Raw genomic sequence first — 27676 nt, forward strand, 5'->3', positions numbered from 1 at the left:
CCCTTGTGGCACACCACTTGTAACAGTCTCTACTCAGAATACACACCATTACCAACCATACTCTGATATCTATCCTTCAGCCAACCACAAATCCACTGAACTATCCAGGGATTAAGTCCAATGCTCTCTAACTTCTCTATCAGCACTTTCAGTTTATGATTGATAAAAATAAATATCAAATTTATCAAGTTACCTTTGTGTATAGTTGTAACTCATGCAGACGGTCGTACCCATGCAAACTCTGAGGTGCATGATATGGTAATAGAAGTCTTTAGGGCCCATTCAGTACAACCTTTTAAGTCTCCAATTTCATATAGTGGTATTGAGAGCCTTTTCTGAAAAGAAAAAAATACAGAAGTGTGTCATATTACATTAGATGAAGTATCACTGAGAGCATAGATCCTAAGCTGAAGAATGGTATGAGGCTGATTTCACACACTGTGTTTTTATGGTATTTTCAACAGTGTATTTATGTTGTATTCTTCTATGCGTCCAGATGTTACTTCAAAGTTTATAGTGAAACACTCCTTGTTTGGTGTGTGATATTTTTATGTGTTGCAAAACATCAGACTAACACTGTGTGTTTAATCCAAATTCCTACAAACTGGACCAAATTTATGCTGTGTGAACGAAGCCTTAGGAAATTTTCCTATAAGTGCTTCTATGGAAAATTATATTGGAGTTAAAAAAAAAATCCATAAAAAAATTATAGGGGTAATTTATTTACCCTTATATTTTTTAAATTGTTATTCACTAAAAAGTGGGTGGGGCCTCCTGCAGTTTGGCTTATTCACAAAAATACCCCCCCCCCCTGAGATTAGCGGGGTGCACATGCATCTATAGGGGACCAGACGTCTGCTACAAGTACCCTTTCAGAAAATTCACCCTGATTTATGGGCAGCCACATTCAATAGAGACAAAGCATTATATAACCGAGTAGGATGGAAAGTAATTTCATGTTTATGTTTATATTTTGCAAATATTACACGATTTGTTTTGCTTGTTCTCACAAATAATCTATAAGCAATCATCCTGGAGCGCAGTGATAAATTATTGCAGCAAGCTGAACACGCCGACGGTTTTTAGCTGGTGCTGTAATGATCCCAGGTCTCAGCGCAGAGCACAACCTGCATTCTCTCTCACATTTCCTTTAAAGGACTATGCAGTAAGGCGACATGCAGAACAGATCCTTGCTATTAGCATGCTGAGCCAGAGCAGGTCACGTGCCGTGTACCAAGAACTGTAAGTCTTAGGGAGGTTTTCTGATATTACAGACAGGAACTCTCTCCATTATTTAATTGAAGGACCACAAGCAACCAAAAATACATCTGTAGATGTCACTAGAAACACCAGCGTATCCTATGTAACATTTATTCTAATCCAGGTGAGAAGCCAGAATACATATAGACACAATTGACAAGGCAGATGGTTGAATGGGTACAAAGTCCAATAGTCAGAAGCTAGGAAAACACATGTAAACACACTTGGTAGGCAAGGGATTAGACAAGTACACAGGCCAGTAGTCAGAAGCTAGAATAGTGAGCTTTATCATGGATGTGAACTCCGATCACTGCCACGATTAGCGCAGTCATTGGAGGAGATCAATGCCGTGGCAATATACAGTAGAAGTCTCTTACATATTGTATATCTTGTACACTTCAAGGTCATGTAGTTCAGATCCCCATTGTGCATTATTACATTTTTTTATTGATCACAAACTACTTAGATGGGAAAAACAAACAAACAATATGGATCATCAGGAGTTACCATTTTCAGCTATTACCTTTTCACTCAGCCTCATAGCCAGAAGCAGAATGAACATGTTACGGAGTAGAGTCTCAGGTAAAATGATTAGACAATCTTGTTTTGTCTTGTGTTTGTTAGACTCTGTTTACACATGCAGTAACATAACGCAATGAAAATCCAATGTAAATGCATAATTTCATTCCAGTAATTGATCATTTCATTGCAGCGTTGCATCACTTCATTGCAGTAATTAATCATTTAATTGTCATCGAGCAGAAACTCCAAGGTGTGTAGTCATGTCTGTAGCCTAAGGCGTTATGCACATGTCTGTGATATACAGTCTGCAAGCTAACTGCATACCACGGACTGCACTCTTATCCCATGAAACTCTTGGCATCATAATTTATTATGATGCCTGGAGTTCCAAACAGTTAAACCTCTTCGCTCCTATATTGACACAGCCGTATCAGTTCAGCAGAATAGAACTTTAGCTGTTTTGAAGCTCCCTGCATCATAATAAATTATGATTCCAAGAGTTCCATAAGGCTATGTTCACACTGCGTATGAGTCTGGCTGCATTTCATACGCTGCAGTACATGTGCGGCTGAAACTACGGGCGTGGGAAAAATCGACATGCGTCCGGATGCGTATGAACCGCGAACATACGCCCGTAGTACAGTTATGCTTCCCTAGCTTGATTCAAAGCGATTTGAGGCAGGTCATTTACTTGGAAATCTTCGCCCAGAACCTTTTGGATTGAAAAAACAAGTTCAATTTGGCTGAAATAAGTACTCCGTATGGGACCGCATGGAAATCCACGGCCGTGAGTTTCAACATTTCCGTCCTCAAACAATGGTCTTGTTCATTTTTAACGGCGCTGTATACGATCCGGCCGTAAGCTCATACGTAGTGTGCACTGTGCAGCCGTATATCGTATACTTTCAAGCGAACGCATCAACCTCAAAACTACGTGAGTATATTCGCGGTTCGCACTACGTCCGGAAACATACGCAGTGTGAACATAGCCTAAGAGGTGAAGAGTGCAGTCTGCGGTTTGCAGACTGTGGACCACACATGTTGGTGTAGCATTCAATTCATTGCAGAATAATGCCATATAAATTTGTCAGCCTCGCTGAATCATCCGCAGTCGAGTCTATTTGTTAAAAAATTTCCAAAACATTAATAAGGAACAAGCCACACTGACACCATCTGTGTTATGAAACAGTAACAAAACAACAATTCCAGAAGGTTTGATTAGCCAATGAATGAAGAAGTCCAGCGTTTTTTTATTTTTTATTTAAAATACTGCAGGGGGGAACATGATAAGAAACAGCTACTTACCTCTCCTCGTGTCCACTAAACACTGTGCCAGAAGCTTCTGATATTTCTGATAGTTCTGATAACGTCACATAGAAAATGTCTGACTTGGCTTATGGATGCCCCATCAGCCAATCAGTGACTACAGCAATGTCCCGCCCCAGTCATTGCATGGCTGAGCGGGGCATCTATCAGCTGGGTCGTGACATAGAAGAGGGGAAAGCTGGAGAGTGCCAGCGGGTGCTCCTGGAATGGGACCTGGGTAGAGATGAGCGAACCTGGAGCATGCTCGAGTGCATCCGAACCCCAACTATCGGCATTTGATTAGAGGTGGCTGCTGAAGTTGGATAAAGCCCTAAGGCTATGTGGAAATCATGGATATAGTTATTGGCTGTATCCATGTTTTCCAGACAACTTTAGAGCTTTATCCAAGTTCAGCAGCCACCGCTAATCGAATGCCGAACGATCAGGTTCGGATGGACTCGAACCCGAACCCGGTTCGCTCATCTCTAGACATGGTGCAGTGCGGGAACTGGGAGCGATAAACATAAGTCCTTTATTGCGTTCCCCCACCCCGTGTCCAAAGTGAATATTTGTCGCCACACTAGACTTCTTCTTTAACAGCCTTGTGTAGTAAGGGTATGTGCACACTTTTATTTGGCGTTAACGATGTATTTTTGCTGCAATTTTATTGTTATTTTGCAGCAAATTCCACTAAAATAGCAAAACCTGCAGTATTTTTTCCCGATTGCGCAATTCACAGCAAAGTGGCGTAGAAATTGTGACAAAAAGGCATCATGAACGCGATATAAACATCATGTGTGAACATAACCTGAGTACACAAGGCTGCTAATTCATTGATTAATTAAACCTTCTGGAAATGTCGTTTTGTTACGGATTCACAACACAGATGGTGTCAGTGTGGCTTGTTCCTTATTAATGTTTTGGAAATTATTCAACAAATAGACTAGACTGCAAACTGTGGATGATTCAGCAAGGCTGACAAATTCATATGCTATTGTTCTGCATCTACAGTAAATGACTCTTCAATTTATTTAGGTGCAGAATTGATAGCAACACCTGTAAATTTTATGGATGGATTAATTATGTCTATATTTGATTTGCAGTATGTCACTATCTGCCTTTGTATGCCCATCTTCTATCAACATTACGAGGATGCGTAGTAAATACATGTATATTTTAAGAAATATTAATTTTACTCCAGATAGTGTCAATGGCTAGGTGATAATCTGCCTAGAATTTCAGATGGGCACAAAACATATATAATTGGAGTTAAAATATTAATATTTAGGGGTACAGTAACAAGTGCATGCATGCTGCTAAATTTCTGGTCTATAGAGCCACCGAAGATAGCAAACTACTTTTGGCAACTCCCATCGAGAATGAATATAGCAGCAAAGACCAGGGGCCCATGTGCATTTATGGATGACACTGCATTGCCCGACCTTATAGATGACATTGTGTCTTTCTTTACATAAAAAGACAATGCTGAGATTTAACTATATTAATAGGAGGAGCCTTTTGTGCCCGGTATGCATCCAATACCATTTTAAAGTGATGGTCTTAAGCAGTGCTTCTCAGTTCCATTCCTTATGGCCACCAACATGTCATGTTTGGAGGACTTGCTTAGTATTTCACATGTGATATAATTATACTCATCGGTGCATCAGGTATTATCAGAGGCTCTCTTTGTATGGAATATCCTCAAAACATGACTTGTTGGTGGGCCATGAGGACTGGAATTGAGAAGACTTCACTAGCACTGAATGGCCACACATAAAGATGCAGGAATAGTTTACAAAACCCCTTTAAAGCTTATGCAGTAGACTTCGGCTATGTTTACAAACAGTATTTTGGTTAGTCTTTTGGTCAGTCTTTTTTTAACCAAAACCAGAAGTGGAATTGGGAGGGAAAAATAATAATGGAAAAATTTTCACAGTTTGGCTAGGTTCACACTATGTAAACATGACAGCCATCTTTTATAACAACGGCCCTCAATGTGAAAAAAAAAATATGATGGCCATTAGACGGACGTCATTTTTACATAGTGTGAACCTAGCCAAACTGTGCAAATTTTTCCATTATAATTTTGCTCTGTCATTTCCACTCCTGGTTTTGGTTAAAAACAGACTGACGAAAATACTATGGGGGAGATTTATCAAACATAGTGTAAAGTGAAACTGGCTCACTTGCCCCTAGCAACCAATCAGATTCCACCTTTCATTCCTCACAGACTCTTTGGAAAATGAAAGGTGGAATCTGATTGGTTGCTAGGGGCAACTGAGCCAGTTTCACTTTACACCATGTTTGATAAATCTCCCCCTATGTGCGAATATAACCTTTCACGCTAAGTTGTTCTTGATACATTGGAAACTGCAAAAAGGATAGCAATGTTGACTCGTATTTTTATATACTGTATATTGTAATGTTGCACATAGGAGCCTTTTGGTTGTGTAGGTAGGTAGGTGTAATTGTCCATGATAATGCAAACACTGCAGCTTACACATCAGTAAATGTTGCCAAATGGAACCCTTTCTCCATGGTATTTACTGGTATTTTCACATTTGACTGACTCTTCAGACAGATGCCACTGTTTAAGTGATGAGTTTTGCATCACATTAGATGATGATTACAAAAGAGCTTCGCAGCAGGAGAATCTAGTGGGAAGTAGAGTGCTCTTATAAGGGGGCAATTGTCATTATTAGTACATAAGAACCCACAAGCATGTAACAAAGTGTCATGTAGAAACCATTACAAGGCTTCTTAAGGTCAATTTCATTTAGATGATGTGATACAGAACAGCTGTTTCATTCCACATTGTTGTATGGTGTCATTACTGAGAGCTTACTTCTACTAGGAGCAGCGTTGCCAGTAAGTTCCCCCCGAGGCCAGTAAAATTCTATAATATTAAATCCCATCCCATTGTTAGCTTAGTACTAAACAAACAAACATAAAACCACTGTCCTCATTAAAAAAGGTTAGTGAATAATTTCCACTTTTTTTTTTTTAAGATGTTAGCTATTGGAGGGAAGCTGAACTTTTACTCTTCTTCACGTCTTTGAGGCAATGTTGGTACATGCAGCACAATGTGTGTCACATCTACTACAGTAAATGTCTAATGGTGCTTTTACACGGAACGATTATCGTTCGAATTTTTGCGTTAACGATCGCATTTAGGCGATAATTGGCTCGTGTAAACACAGCAAACGATCAAATGACGAGCGAGAAATCGTTCATTTTGATCTTTGAAGTTCTCAAATCGCAGTTGGTCGGTCGCAAAAAAATCGCAGATTGCTTCGTGTGAACAGTCTTTTAACGTTTTACCCTATGTGTGAGATGGGCGTAAGCGATCTTAAAACAATCGCAATAACGATTTTTAAAACTATCTATCGTTCTGTCTAAACGCTGATCGTTATAAAAAACACATTGTTACTTCAAAATCGTTAAACGATCGATTGGTCGAATTATCGCTCCGTGTAATAGGACCATCAAGCTACACAACAAATTAGAATCAGAGAGGAGTTAAACAACCAAAGCTTGCCCTGATGGCGGCTTCACCCAGGGTTTCACCCAGCCCAGCTTTGTGGACTTTTTTAGTGATCAATTGGAGGTTTGAACACCCAGGCCCCGCCTGAGCAAAACTTTTTACTGCAACTCTTGTCATTGTCATGACCACTTTTAGGTTACAGTGCACCCATACCTCCCAACTTTTTGGATGGCCAAAGAGGAAACTGTGGTTCAATTTTACAGACATTTCTATACTTTTTAATTAAGGGTTGCAACTGTGGACATCGGCATTTCGAGTACCGCCTGGAAAACAGGGATAAAGCCTAGGTAATAGGCTGTATCCCTGTTTTCCACGTAGTACTCAAGCTGTCTCCACCTTCCCCACGGAACGAGAAGGCAGGGGGAGTCAAATGCCGATGGTTCGGGTTTGTACGAACCTGAACTTCGGCCCTGTTCTATCATCTCTAGACAGGATTACAAAGGTGTTTAAGTAACTGTTGGCATTTGCAAGGACCCACTGGTTCAAATAGGTGACACGGGCCCACAATGACTTAATCATTTTTGGGGGGCTCTCACCTACAGATGTTTGTATGGGGGCATAGAACTCGTTGAGTCTGCATGTGTGAAATGATGTGGGAAAAGGACCATAATGTCTCTTGAGTCATCCGAGTATAACAATTTTTAGGATCCAACTTGCACCACATGATGGAATAATATGCAGTTTTGGGTCAGTTATAAAGTAAGACACCAAACACTGTCTAGAGCAACATAGAATGTTTATTAATGCCAATCTCATTTCTAGATCAAAAAGAGGGACATGTAATAAGCAAAGAGGGATAGAGGGACATGGGTCAAAAGTAGGGACTGTCCCTCCAAGAGAGGGACACTTGGGAGGTACTGTATGAGTGCACAGCTTAATTTACACAGTGCAATCTTTGGTCACTTGACCCCTTTTGCTGCAAAAATTACTTAGTACCCCAAGCCTCAAAGAAATATACTGTAGCTTTGTTCCTATCAAAGGCAGCAAACAGTGGCAAGGTACTTTCTGTGCAGGGTTGGTCTGACACACCAGTGTAGCTTGTGGTGCAATGCTGTTCATGCAACTCTCAATTAGAGTTACCCAAATTGCAGTAAGGCCTAAGAGGGCTCCAAATCTCTTTTAATAAAACTGGTACATGAAAATTCCCCCCATGTGGTTTCTATAGGCACCCTAAACAATCCTTAAAGAAGTAAATCTATCTAACCATAATCACAAATCCTCTCTATACCAGGTATGGCGAGACTCCCCTTAGATATGACATGGTGAAGAATTGCAAAAAAAAGTTCTTGTTTGTTTCCTGTGCTAGATATGGAACAAGTGGACTTTGGTCTCAACTGATATAGAACGTACTACTCCCATGTAGATAATGGAAACAAGCTCTTTTTGTACTTTATTTTCTCTATACTTTTGCCAGCATTTAAAATATAAGCCACTCTGTTTAGTGGGAACCAATTATCCCCACTTAGCTGCTGTGATGACAGTGCTGTCATTTACCGCAGAATAGAATGAAATAGGAGAGAAAAGTGTGTGCGGCCTCTGTCCTTTGTAATGAGCTTATCTACAAGGCCCGAATTGTAACTACAGGCTCGTAAATGGACATATAAGAGCGTGTTGTTGCTGAAAAGAAGACTACGGACCACTTTTTACTCCATCATTTCACTTTTTATTATTGTTCATTTGATCACATTGTAAAAGTCAACTCTTCATTTATAAAATGTTATGGGTTTAAGGAGACATAACACTAAACCCTATGGCAGGGAATATTAAGCTTTGCTGTTTTTGGATTAAAATGACACAATTTTTTTTCATGTGCATGTCCGACTTCCTATCTGTTACATTATACAAAAAAAATAAATTCTTAGGCTTATGCTCTATGGGTGCTTTAATGGCAGACATTTCTAGCTGTCAGTGTAAAAGTAGGCAGTGCTTTAGCCATAGTGAATACTAAAGTTTCAATGGTAAATGCGATATTATGACAGTCTTCAGAGCTCTGATATAATAACAAGACCAGGGGTCCAGCAGATATTCATATTTGGAGCTAACATAGTAAGCAATTCCTTTCCATTAGGGTCTATGTCTTATAGGTTCATAAACATAATAACCTATTAGATCTTATTGCTGACATTACTCGTAAAGCCTATAGGTGCAATTACATAGGCAGATCGGTAGAAACATTTATATGAATGTTAGTTCAGCTGATCACATACAGTAAAATAAAAGCTAAATACACGGTAATTGAGAGTGAAAATTGTGTGTGAGCAGATTGAAATGGCAATAACGGGTGGTATATAAAGAGCATATTCATTATTTGGACAGTCAGGAATCACGGCCATTATTCTATATGGTGTGTACACTACTGGACAATTTCCTATTGACTGCAGTGGAGGGCATTATTAGGCCATGTTCACGCAACGTATGAGACCGGCCGTTCCGTGACCCAGCCACATCACGGAACGGCCGTTCTCTGAAAAGATCAGATGATCGGATGATCTTTATGGCTACATAGTTCTAATGCGGGCATATCCGTGCGCGCCTGTGTCAGAACTCTCCACTGCATGCTATGGAGCGAGCGGCTGGAGTCGCAGTGTGCACTGACATGTCTTGTCAGTTGTTTGCGGGGCAGTGAGAGATCCCGGCGAAGCATATACTATGTGTATATCCTCCGTCCGGGATCCCATAGGCAACAAAAGCACATATATTTTCGTAATAATCAAGACCGTTATATAACGGCTGTGGTTTACCAAAATATATGTTGTGTGAACATAGCCTTATATTGAAAATATGGCCATATTTTAACCTCAAAATTACAACTGTATTTTTCTTTTATATTACTGTGTGTGTGAACATAACCTTAAACATGCCCTCGATAACTTGACAAATCAGCATGTTTCTCAGCTTATCTGATTCTCCCCCAAGCAGTGTAAACCAGCATGTGGGAATCACCTATTCAATAAGCATTGATCGACTTGCTATGATGGATTTTAGTAAAAGAAGTGTGGAAGCTTTTCCCTATATAGCCCCCCCTTCCATTCCAGTTCTTCCTTTTTTTATGCATAAAGGCTAAGTTCACACATAGTATTTCCGTTAGTTTCAACCAAAATCAGTGGAACTTATGGGGAAAATGTTAATGGAAGGATTTGCACAGATTCTGTGTTTTTTTATCTACTCCTGGTTTTGATTAAAAAAAAAGACTGAAGGAAATACTATGGGGGAGATTTATGAAAGGGTGTAAGTATACACCTGGTGTAAACTGCCCACAGCAACCAATCACAACTCAGCTTTCAGCTCTGGTAGAACAAAAGTGAAGCTATGATTGGTTGCAGTGGGCAGTTTACACCAGGTGTATATTTACACCCTTTCATAAATCTCCCCCTATGTGTGAACATAGCCAAAGAGAGTAAGGGATTCACACGCCCGCAAATTTGCGGACATTACGAACAGGGAAGGAATGTCATGGATTTGTTCACTGCCCGACATGATGTATCAGTATCATGCCGGCAGCGGGGAAACTCTTCGAATCACCACAGCACTTCGTTCACCGTCTGCAGCGTACGTGAATTTGCGGACATGTGAATGCCCCCTTATAGAGAGCAGCAAACCCTAGATTTTCATATCATGACTATTATTTGCATCTGTACAAGTAAAAATACAAGTACAGACTATTTGTCGACTGCCTATACCATCTACATCTCCTTATGTCACTGGCTCAGGGACCCCACAGGTTTTGTGGAATGGATTGTTTTCTTTTTTAATCAGATAATTTTTATTTGGTTTTAACAACAAGAAAAAATATTTTAACACATATAGTAAGGCACAACAAAAAGCATAGTAAAATGACATCTGAGTTGTAAAATTAACTGATTCAGCGCATCATGACATATTTCCGACATTACTCAGAGTCTCAGATATATCGAAAAAGAACAAACAAAAAGTCAGTGGAAAGCAAAAACAACAAAAAAAAAAACCATTAACATACACTTGCTCCTTGCTCCATCTCATTACAAGAGATTACGAGTAGTAGGCAAAACAATGTATATTATAAGCAGTGGGTTTCATCAAGTAATATGTGTATGTCTATCAGGTCCAGGTAGTACTCAACGTCCACTTGTCACTTGATTAAGCATAATTTGGACAAGATTTCTACAGCATTCTAATAAAGCTCTTGAGGGTAAACCTGCTGTATCTATCCAGTGTCAGGACAGGGGAGGTAGGGACAAGACACGACAGTGAGCCCTGATGCCAACCGTCCCTACCTACTTGCCTCAAACAGCCCTAGGCGGCTGTGGACAACCACAAAGATGTTCCTTGTACTAGATATGTGCGCACAGAACGAGATAGGAAAACAAACACAATATAGAATAGTCAAACAAGCAAGTTCAGAACCAAATGGGCAGTCGGATAGTCAAAAAAGGTCAGATAACAAAGTCGAGCAAGCAGAGGGAGATAGGACGGGGATCACAGGAATAGACTGGGGGAGCTGGGACCAGGGCATGAAACCTAATAGCCAGCACTGGGAGACTGCCTCAGTTTTCTTTTATGCTCACCAAGAGCCCGGTCCGAATCCCCATAGGACCGACGCTCTGATCTTCCAGGTTCCAGATAGGCAGAGAAACCAATCAATCTAAAGAAATACTCAGCTTCATAAATCAAGTCTCCAAGTGATCAGTTTAACTCCCGCATTGCCAGGAAGCTGAGAAGCAAGCGGGTGTGGCACATAAAAGTAAAAACAGGCCCAGTTCACACCAGGTTACTGCACAATCCTGACATCCAGTATCCCCATATTTTTTCTAATTTATGTGCGCATTTTCTTTTAATAAAGACTGTGGAATGGATTGTATGTCAAAGTCATATAAAAAGAGTTTCCTCTATAAATATAGAAAACGTAAGAGTGACCCAGTTATTATGGGATCTCTTAGTGTAATATAATATCTGTGTTATCTTCTACTAGTTGGGATGTGATGATTTCAGCGTGTATGCGGTGCTAGCTGACTCTCTGCAGCTAATGCTATTTACCTAGTCACTCCTCTGCCAGCATCGCTGCCGCCTCTGCAGTGTGGAGATGCTAGTGTCCTTCATGCTGTGGCAGTGAAGTGCACATGATTCAGCACATTGTCCCAAGCTTGTGTCCCTAAGCGAGCACTTGTTAAAACAAACCCTCTTACCCAGTCCAGTGTGCTGTGCGGAGCCCTCCCCGGTGTAGCATGGTAATGAATGATGTGAGGATTGAGAGCACACAATCATTTTCTGAGTAATACTGGCAAATAAACAAGAAGTGACAGGAGATTGATGCTGAGGTTTCGGAGCCCTGCTGAATTCTAATGTCCCCTTTTATCTGCCTTAATGAGTAGATTCCCGATCTATCACAGTTTACATCTGCTTGATATTTTATATGCTGCGAACACTGGGGAGCTTGTTAAGCCATTCGCAGCAATGGGATAACATTTCTTTCAGCACATTTTTTTTTCTTGCAGCTTTAATCCAGTTCTTAAGAAGAATTTATTTGCAGTATATTTTTTATTTTAAGAACATGATGGATCCATTGATGGATTCCATTAATTTATATGAGGCTCAAATGGTAACTCTGCAGTAATATGTGTGCAGTATCAGGCTATGTTCACACAACGTAAGGTTCATATTCAAGTCCGTTGTTGCCGATTTGAAACAACGGCCGTGATTTATAAGAACCTTACATTGTGCTGCCCTTTATGGAATCCCGGCGAGAATGTATACACATAGGGGAAGAAATATGAAAGGGTGTAAATATACACCTGGTGTAAACTGCCCACAGCAGCCAATCACAGCTCAGCTTTTAGCTCTGGTAAAATATAAGAGGAGCTGTGATTGGTTGCTGTGGGCAGTTTACACCAGGTGTATATTTACACCCCTTCATAAATCTCCCCCATAGTATACACTCGGGCTGGGATCCCTAGCGGCGCAGCGAGAAACTGACATGTCAGTTTTCTGTTCCCGCTATTCAGTGAATAGCGGCCGCAGAAAACCCTGTCAGTTCCCACAGTGGAGCGCGCGGCTCAGGCACCGGCCAGGATGATCTTCTGAGACCTCAGCTGTTCTGTGACCCGGCCGGGTGTCTTACAAAATGTGAACATAGACTCCATCTACTTCATATGTGTAGATAGACAATAGCGTTGTTGTTGAAATCATGACTCAAAATTTTTGAATCTGAAAAACCGGCTACCTTGTCCAAAGAAAATTTACTTTCCCGGAAGACATCAGATAATGAGAGTAGCCTTCACCCCAATTACATTCAATTGTGTCCCTTTAAGGTTTCCCAGATAGATTTTTGAGAGCTGAAAAAACACCACAAACAATTAAAAAAAATATATAATAATAATAATAACCACCAAAAAGCAAGAAAAACTGGATTTTTGGCAGTTTTTCTGGCATTTTTTCATCTTAGCGTAAATTAGTGTAAATATTTTTATCTCTGGAGTTTTAACCCCTCCATTTTTTTTTAATACATGTGATTTTTTTAATTGTTATTCCAGAATTTCTATTGAATAATTGGAAAAACGCCAGAAAATACACCAATATGCCTATGTATAAGACTTTTGTCTGGCATTTTTACCTCCTATAGAGGGAAGAAAAAACTCCAACAGTTCTCTGAAAAAACTCTAAATACTCTACTGTGATTTCACAAAAACACCAAACTGCCCTGGAAAAACACCATAGCAGAGTGACCAAAAAAAAAGCCTCACCTCTGTAAAACACATAAAATACCACAGTGAGCAAAGCCAAAAGTAGACAGCTCCGTACATTGTATAGTGGCCGTGCTGGGTTACTGCACCTCAGCTCTCTTTTACTTCAGTGGGAGTTGAACTGCAGCAATTCAACACATTTATTAGACAATGTACATAACTGTCGTCCTACATTTATTTCTACTATATATATGAAGAAACTGAAGCTCTGAAAGATAACTAACCAGTCAGACCTCCACTAATTAGATATTCATGACCTACACTATCCTGAGGATAGGCTATCAATAAATAAAAAGTCCTGGAATAGAAAGCCCCTTAAAGGAGAAGTCCGGCCAAAATTTATTTTTTATATGTTATTATTTATGGAAAGTTATACAATTTTCTAATGTACATTAATTATGGGAAATGCTCATATACTGCTATTTCCCTTAATTTAGTGTATCAGGAAGTGTTAGAATTCTCTCAAACGCAGTGACGTCACGACGGATGGTGTAATTCCTATGGAGTGTCCAGCAGGGGGCGCTCTATATATAGAAGTCAATGAGTACCATTGACTTCTATATATAGTGCGCCCCTGCTGGACACTCCATTGGAATTACAATGGATGTGTGTATGTAATGTAAGGTTATGTACTGTACTTTGCGATTGAATACATTTATGGAATACTTTGGGGAGCAAGTGTCCTTGCTCCCCAAAGTATCCCATAAATGTATTTAATAAATACATTTGCAGGGCACTGAGCAGGGAGGGAGAGAAGTGCCATCTACCTCCCCCCTCCCTGCTCGTTGCTGGGCACATATACAAAGTACTACTCCCCCATTATCTGCAGATAATGGGGGAGTAGTACCTGTGCTATCTCGCCACCCGCGCCGCCGCTCACAGAAGTGCCGCTCTTCATGCCCCCTCCTCCTCCGCTCCCCCTCCTCCTCCCGGCTTCAAACACTATGGTGCCGCTGACTCCCACCCGCCCGCACGGCTGACTCCCCGCCGCCCGTGCCACTGACTCCCCGCCACCCGTGCTGTTCCTCACACTATCCGGTGCTCCCTGGTGTCCCAGGCCGGGGTGGGTGAGGGCTGACACGGCCGGCATGCAGGAGCAGAGATCGGCGGCCGGCTGGATAGTGTGAGGAGCGGCACGGGCGTCGGAGAAGCGGCGGGGAGTCAGCGGCACCATAGTGTTTGAAGCCAGGAGGAGGAGGGTGAGTGGAGGAGGAGGGGGCATGAAGAGCGGCACGTCTGTGAATGGCGGCGCGGGCAGCGATAGATAGCACAGGTACTACTCCCCCATTATTTGAAGATAATGGGGGAGTAGTACTTTGTATATGTGCCCAGCACCGAGTAGGCAGGGGGGAGGTAGATGGCACTTGTCTCCCTCCCTGCTCGGTGCCCAGCAAATGTATTTATTGAATACATTTATGGGATACTTTGGGGAGCAAGTACACTTGCTCCCCAGAGTATTCCATAAATGTATTAAATCGCAAAGTACAGTACATAACATTACATTACATACACACATCCATTGTAATTCCAATGGAGTGTCCAGCAGGGGGCGCACTATATATAGAAGTCAATGGTACTCATTGACTTCTATATATAGAGCGCCCCCTGCTGGACACTCCATAGGAATTACACCATTCGTCGTGACGTCACTGCTTTTGAGAGAATTCTAACACTTCCTGATACACTTATTTAAGGGAAATAGCAGTATATGAACATTTCCCATAATTAATGTACATTAGAAAATTGTATAACTTTCCATAAGTAATAACATATAAAAAAACAAATTTTGGCTGGACTTCTCCTTCAACTTTTTACAGATTGGTGTATATTGTTAAGAAGACACATTGAGGGAGGTTTACACACAGCTTTTTTATGCCAGTTTTTTATTAAATTTTTTCAACCAAAGCCAGATATTGATTTGAAAGGAATGGAGATAATAAAGAAAGTGTGGTAACCTAGGGGTGCTAAGTGGAGCTTTCAAGGGCACTTGTCATGGGGCTCAGAATGGTACATGCCCTTCCTGGGTCCCAACACATGCCATTTAAGACCATGTTCACACACCGGAAGAGACCGGTCGTTCTGTGACGCGGCCGTGTCACGGAACGGCCAGTCTCTGCCCGCATCATACCGGCCAGCACTTAAGTCCTGGCTGGATGATCTTTCAGGCCACAGAGTTCTGATGCAGGCGCATCAACGCGCGACGGCGTCAGAAACTCCCACAGCACACAATGAAGTAAGCAGCCAGAGCCGCTCGCTTCATTGTGTGAACTGACAGGGTTTCCTACGGCCGCAATTCATTGAATTGCAGCCGCAGAATATTGACATGTCAGTTATTTGCGGGTCCGCACGGGATCCCGGACGGAGCGTATACGATGTGTATACGCTCCGGCCAGGATCCCATAGAAATGTAGGCAATGTTTCACACTGCATAAAGTACGGCTGTTGTTGCCATCTTTTACGCCGTACTTTTACATAGTGTGAACATAGCCTAAATGTGTAGGTGTAGTCCCTGGTGTCCCCTCAAGATTACCTAAGGAGATCGGGCGAGGTTCGGCGGGGTACTTCAGCTTTAATTGCAACTTAACCAACACGTTGTGGATAGTCCTGTGAAGCTAAAGACAAACTTGTAGAGAGCTAGTCACCTCAGATGTAAACAAATACATTCCCTTTTAGTGATAATTGTTCCTATAGGGTTTAGGAGGCCATAGTTGCAGGATACAGGAAACTGTAAAAGACAATTCTGAAAGTGGCCCTTGACAGGGTCAGGCAGTTGGCCACGAGGGCCAGGCTCTGTATGAAGCTTTATCTTTGGCACAGCAGTAGTAGACTAATCAGGAACAAACTAAGTGAGGCCAACCCAGCACTGAACACCACCCCCTACTTCAGGGCTAAAGCTGGGCTAATGCCCTATTAGTGGGGAGAGTTTTTGGTAACTCGATGGCCAATTGGTTGAAGCCATCAAGCTGAGGACATCTCTTACAAGCATTATGTAACACAATACATAATTAACATTAACCCCCATAGACTTAAATGTGCTGGCAGAAATATAGAATAGCACTCTCTAGTGGCATCTTGTGGCCAAACTGTAATAGTGCAGATTTGTTACTGAAGCATAGGTAGCACAATACATAATACTGTACCTTCAGTGCAAACTGAACTTAAGGAGAACCCAGCAGTGTCACATAGATTTGTAGACACTACAGAAGTACTTATAATTATCCTTCCTGCTTGAAATATGTATGGCTTTGGCTCACAAAACTAATTGAAAATCTGCTTCCCCCTTAAGACTGTGTTCACACATTGCAGTTTCATTGGGGTGCTGCGTCATTTCATTGCAGTATTGCACCATTTACTGTATGTAAAAACACTGCGGTACCTGCAATTACTCTGATTGTTTCTCGGTTATTCTCCAAACAGTATATGGCCTACATATAAATCTACAATAACAATGTGACAATATGCTTTTTCATTGTGTCATTTCTTTCTTTAACGAAAGTACAGTTGTATATCAGGAACTTATGTATTAAATAGTAGGATTTTATTTTCTTGTGGATGCTTTCCCTGGCACCATCAAGGTCATTGTGCTCCCCTCCTCTCTCCAGTGACACATATAAATGGCACCTATACTGTGTTCTGCTGACAGTGCCAGGAAGAGCAGTTGCAGGGGACTCAGTCTCACTGGTGGCTGCTGTCCTGGTACCAAAATTACTAAATTATTAATACATAAAAGGACTTATTATAATATAAGTATGTTAGGGAAAAAATGGCAGATTCCCTAATATACAAGTAAAAAAAAAAATCTCAGCAAAATCTAACCTTTGATGTATTTTTCCAGGAGGTTACTTCTCCTCAAGGTGTCCAGGGGCAGAAATTTTACAGACAGGCTTTTTTTAAAGGTTGCATACTGTATTAGCTAAAAGTCTGACAGGAATTGCAGAAAAAGTCCAATGTGAATGTATTTAGTTCCTTCCAAAAAAAAAAAAAAGATCTGCAACATTAATAAAAGTAGCAAATATCTCTTTATTGAATGTATACAATTGTGACTGTGCTATAATTCTTTATAGTTTAATCATCTATATACACTAAATTCTATACAAGTAAATTAGATAAGCCTAAGGGCTTGTTTACAGGTAGGTAGGTGTTTTTTACCTTTCACACATCATTCATATTTTGGTACTTTTTGCTGTGTGTGAACATACCCTTACTATCATTTGCTATTTTATCACTACTGGATAAGGCTATGTTCAGACGCGGCAGGAACGGCAGGCCTTAGAAAAGATCATCCCGGCCGGTACTGTAGTACCGGCTGGATGATCCTTAGCACAGCTGATTTCTGATGCGGGCGCATCCGTGCGCCCTCGCATCAGAACTCCCCACTGCACACAATGGAGCGTGCATCCGTGCATTCAGACATGTCAGTTTTTGTGGCGCCGCTAGGGTTAACAGTCGGAGTGTGTACTATGGGGAACATTTATTAAATCCGGTGTTTTTTGCGTCAGGCTTAAAAATGTTCCTGCAGCGCTGACAGTACACAGATTTATGTAGAGGTGCACTGCCTATACATAAATCCTGAGCAAAATAATAAATTCTGCGGACCTAGAGAATCTCTGTTTTCTCCATTTGCTGTAAGGTTAATAAAAGGGAAGAAATGTTTTTATTTTACAGTGCCTGTAGTTAAAAGGGTATTCAGATCTCAGCTTAAATAACTGTAGGACTTGTCAAGGTAAACATATTTGCAAGTAGAATGATTTAGCAAACGTGTCTCCTCCGCTCATTTCCTCCCATTGTTGACAGCTCGTTGTCTAGGTTACCGGCCACCAATCCTCTCTAAAACCAGTGGTCAGGCTGACATACATATAAGGGGGAATTTATGAAGACCTACATATCTGTACGAAGGTTTTAAATAAATCTCTGCCCCCATTACCCACGTCGGATTTACTAAGAGGCACATGCTTCTTAGTAAACCCGATGGATCTGTGGCTGCCACATAATTGGCACAGAAATCTACTCCTGCTCCAGAGCAGGTGTAGATTTCCACTGTGACTTATGCTTGCTAGTAGGCTCAAATCATGATAAATCAGGTGCAGGATGAGGTAATGCCTCCTCCTCACCTTGCCACGCCCCCTGCTGGCCCATTAGGCAAGCCATGCGTACAACAGGCATGCTATTAATTAAATCCTCCAAGGGTGTATAGACTGTATAATATACATAAATTTACCAGCCAGACCAGTGCTTTTAGAGCAGAGTGGTGGTCATAACCTAGACAACAAGTCATCAACAATGGAGAGGAAGGAGACAAGGTTACTAAATGAATGTATTTGCAAAAATATTTAATTTGATGAGTCCTACAAGCTTAGCTATATTACCTGAGACGGGAACATCCCTTTAAGAATGAAGTAGGGAGGTAGATTTTTAATGGTTGACTGTGGTTACAACTTCCTGTGGTCTATCACAATAGGGAGGGCAGCTATAGAGCACAATCTAATAAAACAGAAAGTATTTCATGGCTGTATTTCCTGAGTTGAGTATATTAAGGTGACACACTAACATATTTCTTTCTTTCTTTCTAGGTTAGTGTTTTGACAACTTTGGAACGAAGGTTTAACCTGCAGAGTGCCGATGTAGGAGTCATTGCCAGCAGCTTTGAGATTGGGAACTTGGCTCTTATACTTTTTGTTAGTTACTTTGGAGCCAGGGGACACAGACCTCGCCTTATTGGATGTGGAGGGATAGTTATGGCCTTGGGGGCTTTTCTGTCTGCACTCCCTGAATTTCTAACACACCAATACGAATATGAATCTGGGGAGATTCGATGGGGAGCAGAAGGAAGAGATTTTTGCTTAGTTAATGGCTCCTCTAATGAAGATGTTCCTGATCCGGATATAATATGCAGGAATACTGCTACTACCAACATGATGTACTTGCTTCTTATCGGAGCACAAGTCCTTCTGGGAATTGGTGCTACCCCTGTGCAACCCCTTGGAGTCTCATATATTGATGACCATGTAAGACGGAAAGATTCTTCCCTGTATATAGGTACAGTAAAACTCTTTCATAGAAATATTTCAGAATTTGTGTGAATGCATAAATGATGCAGGATGTTTTTAATTATGCACTTGTTTTGTTGCCATATGGCCTGGAACACTAGGGAAGACAGCAGTTTAACCTTAGTACATTTGAATGAATTCTCCCATTTTATTGTTTTATTAATTGGGTGGTTTGGTGCACTGGGGGGCAGGATCACAGCACTTGGTGCAGCAACTCGCCCCCCTCAAGAAAATTTATTCAGTGCTGTGCAGTGATGATCGACAAGCTGATGAAGAGGGGCAAGCAGTTGGACAGATCAGTGCCCCAAGGTCTGTAATATATCCCCCACCCCCAGTGCACTGAACCCTCCAATTAACATACTTTCATTAAAATGCACACACACACACACACACACACACACACACACACCAAAAGAAAGTAACAATGGGTTAGATTTTTCTAACCTGCTGTTAGTTTCTCTTTAATAAAATATGATTTTATTTTTATTGATTTTATTGATGTAGTGCATTGACATGTAGTATTCCCATTGCAGTCACATAAGGTTGAAAACTGTTATTTTCTTTTGTAATACTTATTGTTGGCCTACATAATCTATCAAAAATGAAAATCAGGAACCTGAATTTATTTAATGTTTTCTATGTATTTATTTCTTATAAATATATGATGTTCCATGTCTGGCCGTGGAATGGCTTGTTATATAAGCTGAATGGTAGGATATATGTATGAGTCACATCATATGCTACTTCTTAGGTTGAAATACAGATTTCACTATACACTAGCTAGGATTCACTCTGTCTGATAAGAACATGTGATTTATCTTGCCATTCTATTTAAGTTGTCCAGTCCATTGTACTAAACTACAATAATATCATTAGTACAATTGGTATATACCAATCTCCTGCAAGCATGGAATATTAGGAACACACCAAGGAGTAAGATTTTGATACTTCGATCAAACTATGACCTACACAGGTTTACAAAACTACATTCTGTGTTTGGGGCTAAAACGCAGGAAATTCCCCAATAACTTCCATGAAAGGCCCCAGCATTCCCCTGGCAGAACTTGCAAAAAAAAGAAAATAATCCATTTTAGTTGGCAAGAATTTCTGTAAGAAAATCTGCTACATGCATGCAAATCTATTCTTAATAGCTAGAACCTTTCCGTTACGTTTGACCTTTCTTTCAGATATTTTTCTAGCTCAGAATGGCACAGTATGCAATCTTTTTATTTTAAGAGTAATGTCTACAGTTGCTGTTGTAATGCCGTACAATAATAACCATAAATACTATGTATTAGAGAAACAGCTCTTTAATGTCTCATACACACAAAAGCTGAGTTTATGGAGCCTGTACAGTGGCACAATGGGCATAGACACTGCAGTGGCAATTTAAGCTCCAACAGGTCACCATGATCAACGTGTTCTGTGTGAATCATGCTGCATCGCGGTTAAGCAAAGTAGAAGGGCTCATGTTGCGACCCATAAGTGGCTGCAAAAATATTTATTTTAATTGAATTTTTTGAGGCTGTCCCAATCCCAATCACTCTGTTTAGCTATGCTGCACCTAGACTGACAGAGAGCACTATGGAGATCTGAGGTTGCACGATCCCTGTGGCATTCAAAATTGTTGTGTATCCTTAGTTTTATGAAGACATTCTATCCAAGGAGCAATGCTGGAAGCAATAAAACATAAGAAAATATAAGATAACTAAAAATAAAAGTTAATTCATATTTACTCACCTTCCCGCAGCTCCTATTCCAGTGACTTCTGGTCTACTGCTAATCGTTGCTTGTTGCTTTACCTGAACCAAGCCATCTCAGTGGGACCTACCTGCCTCACTGGCCACAGTCAGTGATTGGCTGAGCAGGAAAGTCCTGCTGACATGGCTCATCTCAAAAGTAGCAGCAAGATGTGATCAGTAGGTGGACCAGAAGGTGTTAGAATGGGAGCTGCGAGGATCTGGAGTAAGTGGGCATTTTTTATTTTTATTATTTTACTATGACTCTTCTTTTATTATTAATTCTTCTTGGTTATAAGGCTATGTTCACACATTGCAGTTTCATGCTGTTTCCACACAGTATTTTGGTCAGTATTTTGCAGCCAAGGATTTGATGAAAACACAGAAAGGCTATGTTCACGTACTGCTGAAATTAAGTAGGTCGCCGTCATTTAATGGCAAATAACGGTCATTATTGCAAAACAATGGCCATTGTTTTAAGATTATTTGCCTTTAAATGGCGGCCATCCACTCCAATTTCAGCAGTATGTGAACATAGCCTTTCTGTGTTTTTAATCCACTCCTGGTTTTGGTTGCCAAATACTGACCAAAATACTGAGCGCAAATCCTATATGGGAACATTGTGGTACTACATAAGGTAATTGTGGTACTGCATCATTGTATTTCAGTGAAATGCCCTAAAAGGCAGAAATAGCTGATAAATGAGAAGCTGCACTGTTGATATGTTGAGTAGATAATGAAGCATTATTACAATTGATTTGTCTCTATGAGGAATAGGTATTTATAAGACATGCTGCTGTTCTCTGTACTAAGGGCAAAATGAGAGCAATTTCCATCATTTGAAATTATTAATAAGAATCGTTCCCTATAGGATGAAACAATTAATATAACCGGAAAAGCTTTTTGTCATGCAGCAGGCGGGTGAACACAAAATAATGCTCAATTTGGAGATGTGCTTTTTCTCTTTGGTTGATGCCGCTACTTGTTAAATTACAAGAGCGGAACATTAAGTTGAATCTTAATCAGCTTCAAGATTGTTCAGATTATTCCGTCCTCTGCAAGATTTAGATTTTTTTCCCTTATTTATTTATTTTTCCTCCTTTCCCCTGAAAGAATATAAAAGCTGATGCTCACTTTCTATAGGCAAACATTGGCTTTTGCAGTGTTAAGCAATTTCTTCCAATTAGTCAGCTTGTACTACAACAACAGGCCCATGGAAATTATAGGTAATATCATTATGAGGTCGTATCTACATATTTGCTTTGCAAACAGCCTTGGAGTGTCTATGATTATGTTGACACAAAAATAATGTCATTTCTTTAATGTAGATTTGAGAAGTCAGGGTAAGTAAAGGCCAGCACATAACAGAGAGCAATGGCTATGCATACAGGATTTTCATGCTATGATGTAATAAGATGATGCAAGCAAGGGCAAGAACATAACCTACAGTATTTATATTTAATGAACAATCTACCTATATATCTTCTAACAGCTTAAAGGGGTACTCCGGTGAAATTTTTATTAATCTTTTTGGTGTCAGAAAGTTATATAGGTTTGTAATTTACTTCTTTAGGCTATGTTCACACAACATATCACTGCCGTTGCGCAACGGCTGTGGTTATTACAAAAATATACGTTACCTCTCCGTCTATAGGATCCCGGAGTATATGCTCCGGCCGGGATCCCTAGCGGTGTCACAAACAACTGACATGTCAGTTTCCTGCCGCTGCTATTCAGTGAATAGCGGCAGTAGAAAACCCTGTCAGTACACACTGTGGAGCGAGATGTGCCCGCATCAGAACCCTTTGACCGAAAAGATTATCTGGCTGGCACTGCAGTACCGGTCTCTTTTTGGAGACCGGACGTTCCGTGACCCGGCCGGGTCACGGAACAACTGGTCTCTTACATAGTGTGTACATAGCCTTACTGTCCAAAGCAGTAGAGGTTTTCAATAGGGATTTGCTACTACTCTGGACAGTTCCTATGACAAACAGAGGTGGCAGCAGAGAGCACTGTGTCACACTAGAAAGAATACGCCACTTCCTGCAGTACATACAGCAAATGATAAGTAATGGAAAACTTGAGATTTATAAATAGAAGTAAATTACAAATATGTATAACTTTCTGACATCAGTTAATTTGAAAGAAAAACATTTTTTGCTGGAGTATCCCTTTAAGCTCTGTCCTCACTTTGTTTTATTCCCTATATTTAGTGAATAGGCTTGGGAATGCTTTCAATGTTCGTGGCTTGGTTTTGGGACATGATAAACATTTAAATGATCGAATGAGTCGGAAGAAGTGCATGGTATTGTGTTTCATCCTTTGACTCCCAACAATCTCCATCTAGCCTGCTCTATGATAAGTCTCAATAAGTCTATGGAGCTGCCTGGATGGAGACGATTGACAGTGGAGAAGTGGCAAAAATGTTTGCAGGGTGTGGATTGCTCGTGCTCATCCACTTAGCTACTGCTGTTTTCCACAGTGGATTTTCTGTCTGAAAGTCCCCATAGAATAATGACACCAATTCTGCAACGTGTGATTGTGAACCTTCTCTTGGTGTTTGGTAACTGCAAGTAAAATAAAACATTACATATGCACTGCAATTCATTGCTGCCCATTGGTTTCATTGGACACTGGAGCCCCCCCCCCTCCCCACAGAAAAACATTAGTGGTTTTTCACTATAAGTAACGTGAAATCCAGAATGGCTGTCAGCCTAAGAAGCCCTAGTAGAGCATATGTGCACTGCCTATAGCAGACAACCCCTTTAAATGTCTATTCATTATACATAAAAAAAAATGGAAAATCACCTTCATGGTTGATGCACATTGTTCATGACAGAAGCCACATTATTTTCCTTTTCAACATAAAAATTGTTGAACACATTAGAAGAGTGAGCACCACACTCATGCATTAGGAATAACATGGTCACCAGGGAGGCTGCCTCATTATTCTTGTCTGTAGAGGGGCAATGTGACATGAAATTGCATAGAGCTCTCTGCACGGATCTTCTGATAGATCTTTCCTCACCACGGTCGGTTGCACTGATGATAGCTATGACCTAATAGGTAAGAAAAGGCTGGAACATAGTATACTAGCACAGTGATACTTACACATCCCACTAGCATCAATAGCAGAATACTGGAAATCGGTTATAACCATTAGTTGACCTCCATTAGGACAGGCTGAAAAGTTTATCTACACATTGGGGCTTGAAAAGCAAAAGCATACTGTGCAAGTTTAAAGAACACATATATACTCATGCACTGGTCCTTTTTACTCTTGGATATAGATCTCCAGAAGAAGTAAGCAATTACAGTAGTATAACTTTATTAAAGCAATGTATTAGTAACATAAATAAATAAATAAATAAATAAATGTGTGAAAACATAATTAAGTATACTTACCTATTCTTGTGGTTCATAGCACTGCCTGAATGATAACAATAGATTGCCTGCTCACCCAACCTGGGGTGACTGGGGTGAACACCTCTGCAGTCCCTGACTGCCTGGGTGAGCAATGCATTAACAGGGTCATGACATTCCAGCTGTAGAAAACGGGGCCTTGATGTATAGAGAAGCCAGTCGAAAATTGAGAGACCAGAGAGTGGCGCAGTAGAGTCACAAGGACAGGTAGGTATACTTTCTTTATTATGTTCCTGCCCCTGTTCTATCTTCTAGTCCACCTCCCCTCCTAGACTTGTCCACCTCCCACCACTGCAGTGCAATGCAGATGATTTAATTTTTTGGCCACGTTCACACTTTGTAAGACAGAGGCCGTTCTGTGACATGGCAGTGTCATAGAACGGCCACTGTCTGTGTAGTTCACCCTGGCCAGTACTTCAGAACCGGCCAGATGAACTTTTTTTCTTTGGAATTAGAATGAAGACACATTCAGGTGTGCCCGCATTGCAGTAAGCCATTGCAGACAATGTAAAGTCTAGCCAGAGACACACTTTACATTGTCTGCACAGGCAATTTTGTGCAGCCTCTATTCAATGAATAGCAGCTGCACAAAATTAACATGTCAGTTTTTTGTGTGGCCGCATGGAATCCCGGCCGGAGTGTATACAATGGGATTCCATAGTAATTAAAGCGATCGGCTGATGTAATTAAATAACGGCTGTTGTTGCAAACCTGCAACGACAGCCGCTGTTTTATAAAAAATATATGTTGTGTGAACGTGGCCTACCTTTGCATCTTAAAATATTGTAGATCATTTATCTTAGTTGTGCGATTTATTGGCTGTGACGAAAATGTTTCCGCTTTGATGGTATTTTTGCAATTTTTTCTCTAACAATAGATAAAGCAAGGCTCTGTTAAATGATGTGCCCACTGAAATATTTGTGTTTGCATTGACATTCTTAACTTTCTTATGTGAAGACAATCTGATAAATAGTTGTTTTTTTCCACTACAGAAGGAACTTCAGTGCAGTTATTCCTCCGTAGTATACAGCCGTGGGAAAAGAAATCATATTTTGATGCTATCGACCCTTTGTATAGCTGCTGGTTTAACGATATCTGGATTTGTACACTTAAGAACCGAGAACATGTTATTTCACAGAGTAATCATTTTACTCTAAATCTTAGTAGATTCAGAAATTGAAAGTTCAACTTGACATTCATTGTTTTGTTCTGTGGCCGAAATAGCTGTCTTGGACAGTCGATGAGTAGATGGTGACATTTACACATCACAAGAATGCTGGAATATGGGTATAGGAATCTTTAGTAAAAGGAAAATGTTATGTGAAAGCCACAAAGGACTCAGGACTACAGACGGTACAAAGACACAAATCCTTTCTTTTTCTGTTATAAATTTGGAATAATTTTAAATGCTACAAATCATTTAAAGAACAGAGGTAAAATTAATAAATAAAATAATAGCATTATAGCATTAATATTTATGGGGTTATCCACTTAAAAGTTAAAAAATGAAATGCTAGCTTCCTCACCAAGTCCCTCTTAGTATTTTGAGCCGTATTCTGTCTTTCTAGCTGCTGCCATTCCTGATTCACAAGTTTTTCTAAAAGACAATCTATAACCAAGATATGATTTCCCATCATGCATCTCCCTGATTCTCATTTGCATACTCACCCCCTTAGCTTTCTTCCCTGCCCACTGCTGTCATTACTATTGCAGGTGTGCTGCATAAAGCTTCTGCAGCAGCCTTGGCACGTACCGGCCACGGCTGCTGCAGAAGCTTCATACCGGAGAGAAAAAGAGTTTTATTCTCTGGGCGTGTGACAGACATAGGTGGGGAAGTAGTCAGACAAGTAGTCACACGCTCGGAGGGGATGATTGACAGTCAGAGAGGTCCATTACTGGCAGAGCTCGCTAACAGGCAGAGAGTGGTGACTAGATATGTGTGGGGAACAGCCCAGATGACTACCTCCCTGCCTCTGCCCTGTCACGCGCCTGGAGAATAAAAATCTTTTTTTTTTCTCCGATATAAAGGTCCTGCTGCAGGAGCTTTATACAGTGCTCCTGGGAACAATATCAGCCCAATTGGACTGATTGTTTCCCTTTAAGTTTAGTGGGTGTTTTGGAGGTGACAGAGTCCATTTTTATGGAACCAATGACATAACCCAAAAACATTTAAAATGTAAATGTAATTTTCTTAGAAACAGAGTTGGTAGATCTTGTACTGTGTTATTGATGGGGAGCAGGTACATGTGTAAGTCGGGCTTCCTTTACTTTTCTCTTACTTTTTTCAAAATTTTCTTTTTTTTACCTTTATTTATTTTTTACATTCTATCCCTTTAGTCCTTCCTTCAAAAGATTACTGAAAGTAAAAATAAATAAATATATTTTATACATAACATACTTCAGCATCTATATAAGTCCCTACAGTTTGGTTCCAACTGGCCTCAGCACTATTTTAATGAATGTTGTCATTACAATGCACACAAGGCATAAGACCCATACATCACCAAGGGCTTTTTTTACATTATACTTTATAACACTGTTAGGTGTGCTCCAGACAGCTGAAACATGCAGCATGCCCCAGATTCTGGATGGTTTTATCGATGGTGCAATGATTTTAATCTTCCAGTTTTAAATGGGTTAACCTAAGATTATTACCTGTAGACAGGTGATTAGTATCTAATCAATGGGGGTCTTTCCATACTGGGACATCCACAGGTCATGAGAAAAGAGGTCTATGGTAGAGATGGGTGCATCTTTGGCCATTGTTGCATTTACTTGCCATATGACTACTGAACATTGACAACTGCTATACATGGCTATCTACGGCCCTATAGAGAGTAAATCGAGCAGCAGTTAATTGTGTGTGCTGAGCGTCTATTCACTCAGATACAAGGGACCTCCTTTTTCATGATCAGTAGGGGTCCCAGGGATAGGATAGGCAATATGTTATAATCTTGAGATAAATGCTTTACTTGTAGCATCTCGCATTAGACCTGTTGTAGACGTGTTTTGGCAATGGGGTCACTATTGTTAGATCACCAATATAAAATAATTCGGCTACATGGCTAGCTAAATGTCCACCTTCCTCTGAGATTGTGATATAACAGAGTACTAGTGGAG

At 40.6% G+C, this 27676-nt stretch overlaps 1 protein-coding gene across 1 annotated transcript in view; it reads left to right on the top strand.

Moving 5' to 3' along the window:
- The window catches only part of SLCO3A1 (solute carrier organic anion transporter family member 3A1), a 241036-nt gene that overhangs the window by 15476 nt on the left and 197884 nt on the right, over positions 1–27676 (top strand). The window contains exon 2 of the mRNA XM_069956689.1: positions 18918–19383. Within this exon, the coding sequence (XP_069812790.1) occupies positions 18918–19383 (466 nt within the window). The remainder of the gene's footprint in view (positions 1–18917; positions 19384–27676) is intronic.

The sequence above is a fragment of the Dendropsophus ebraccatus genome, chromosome 1, assembly GCF_027789765.1.
Source record: "Dendropsophus ebraccatus isolate aDenEbr1 chromosome 1, aDenEbr1.pat, whole genome shotgun sequence".
Taxonomy (NCBI): Eukaryota; Metazoa; Chordata; class Amphibia; order Anura; family Hylidae; genus Dendropsophus; species Dendropsophus ebraccatus.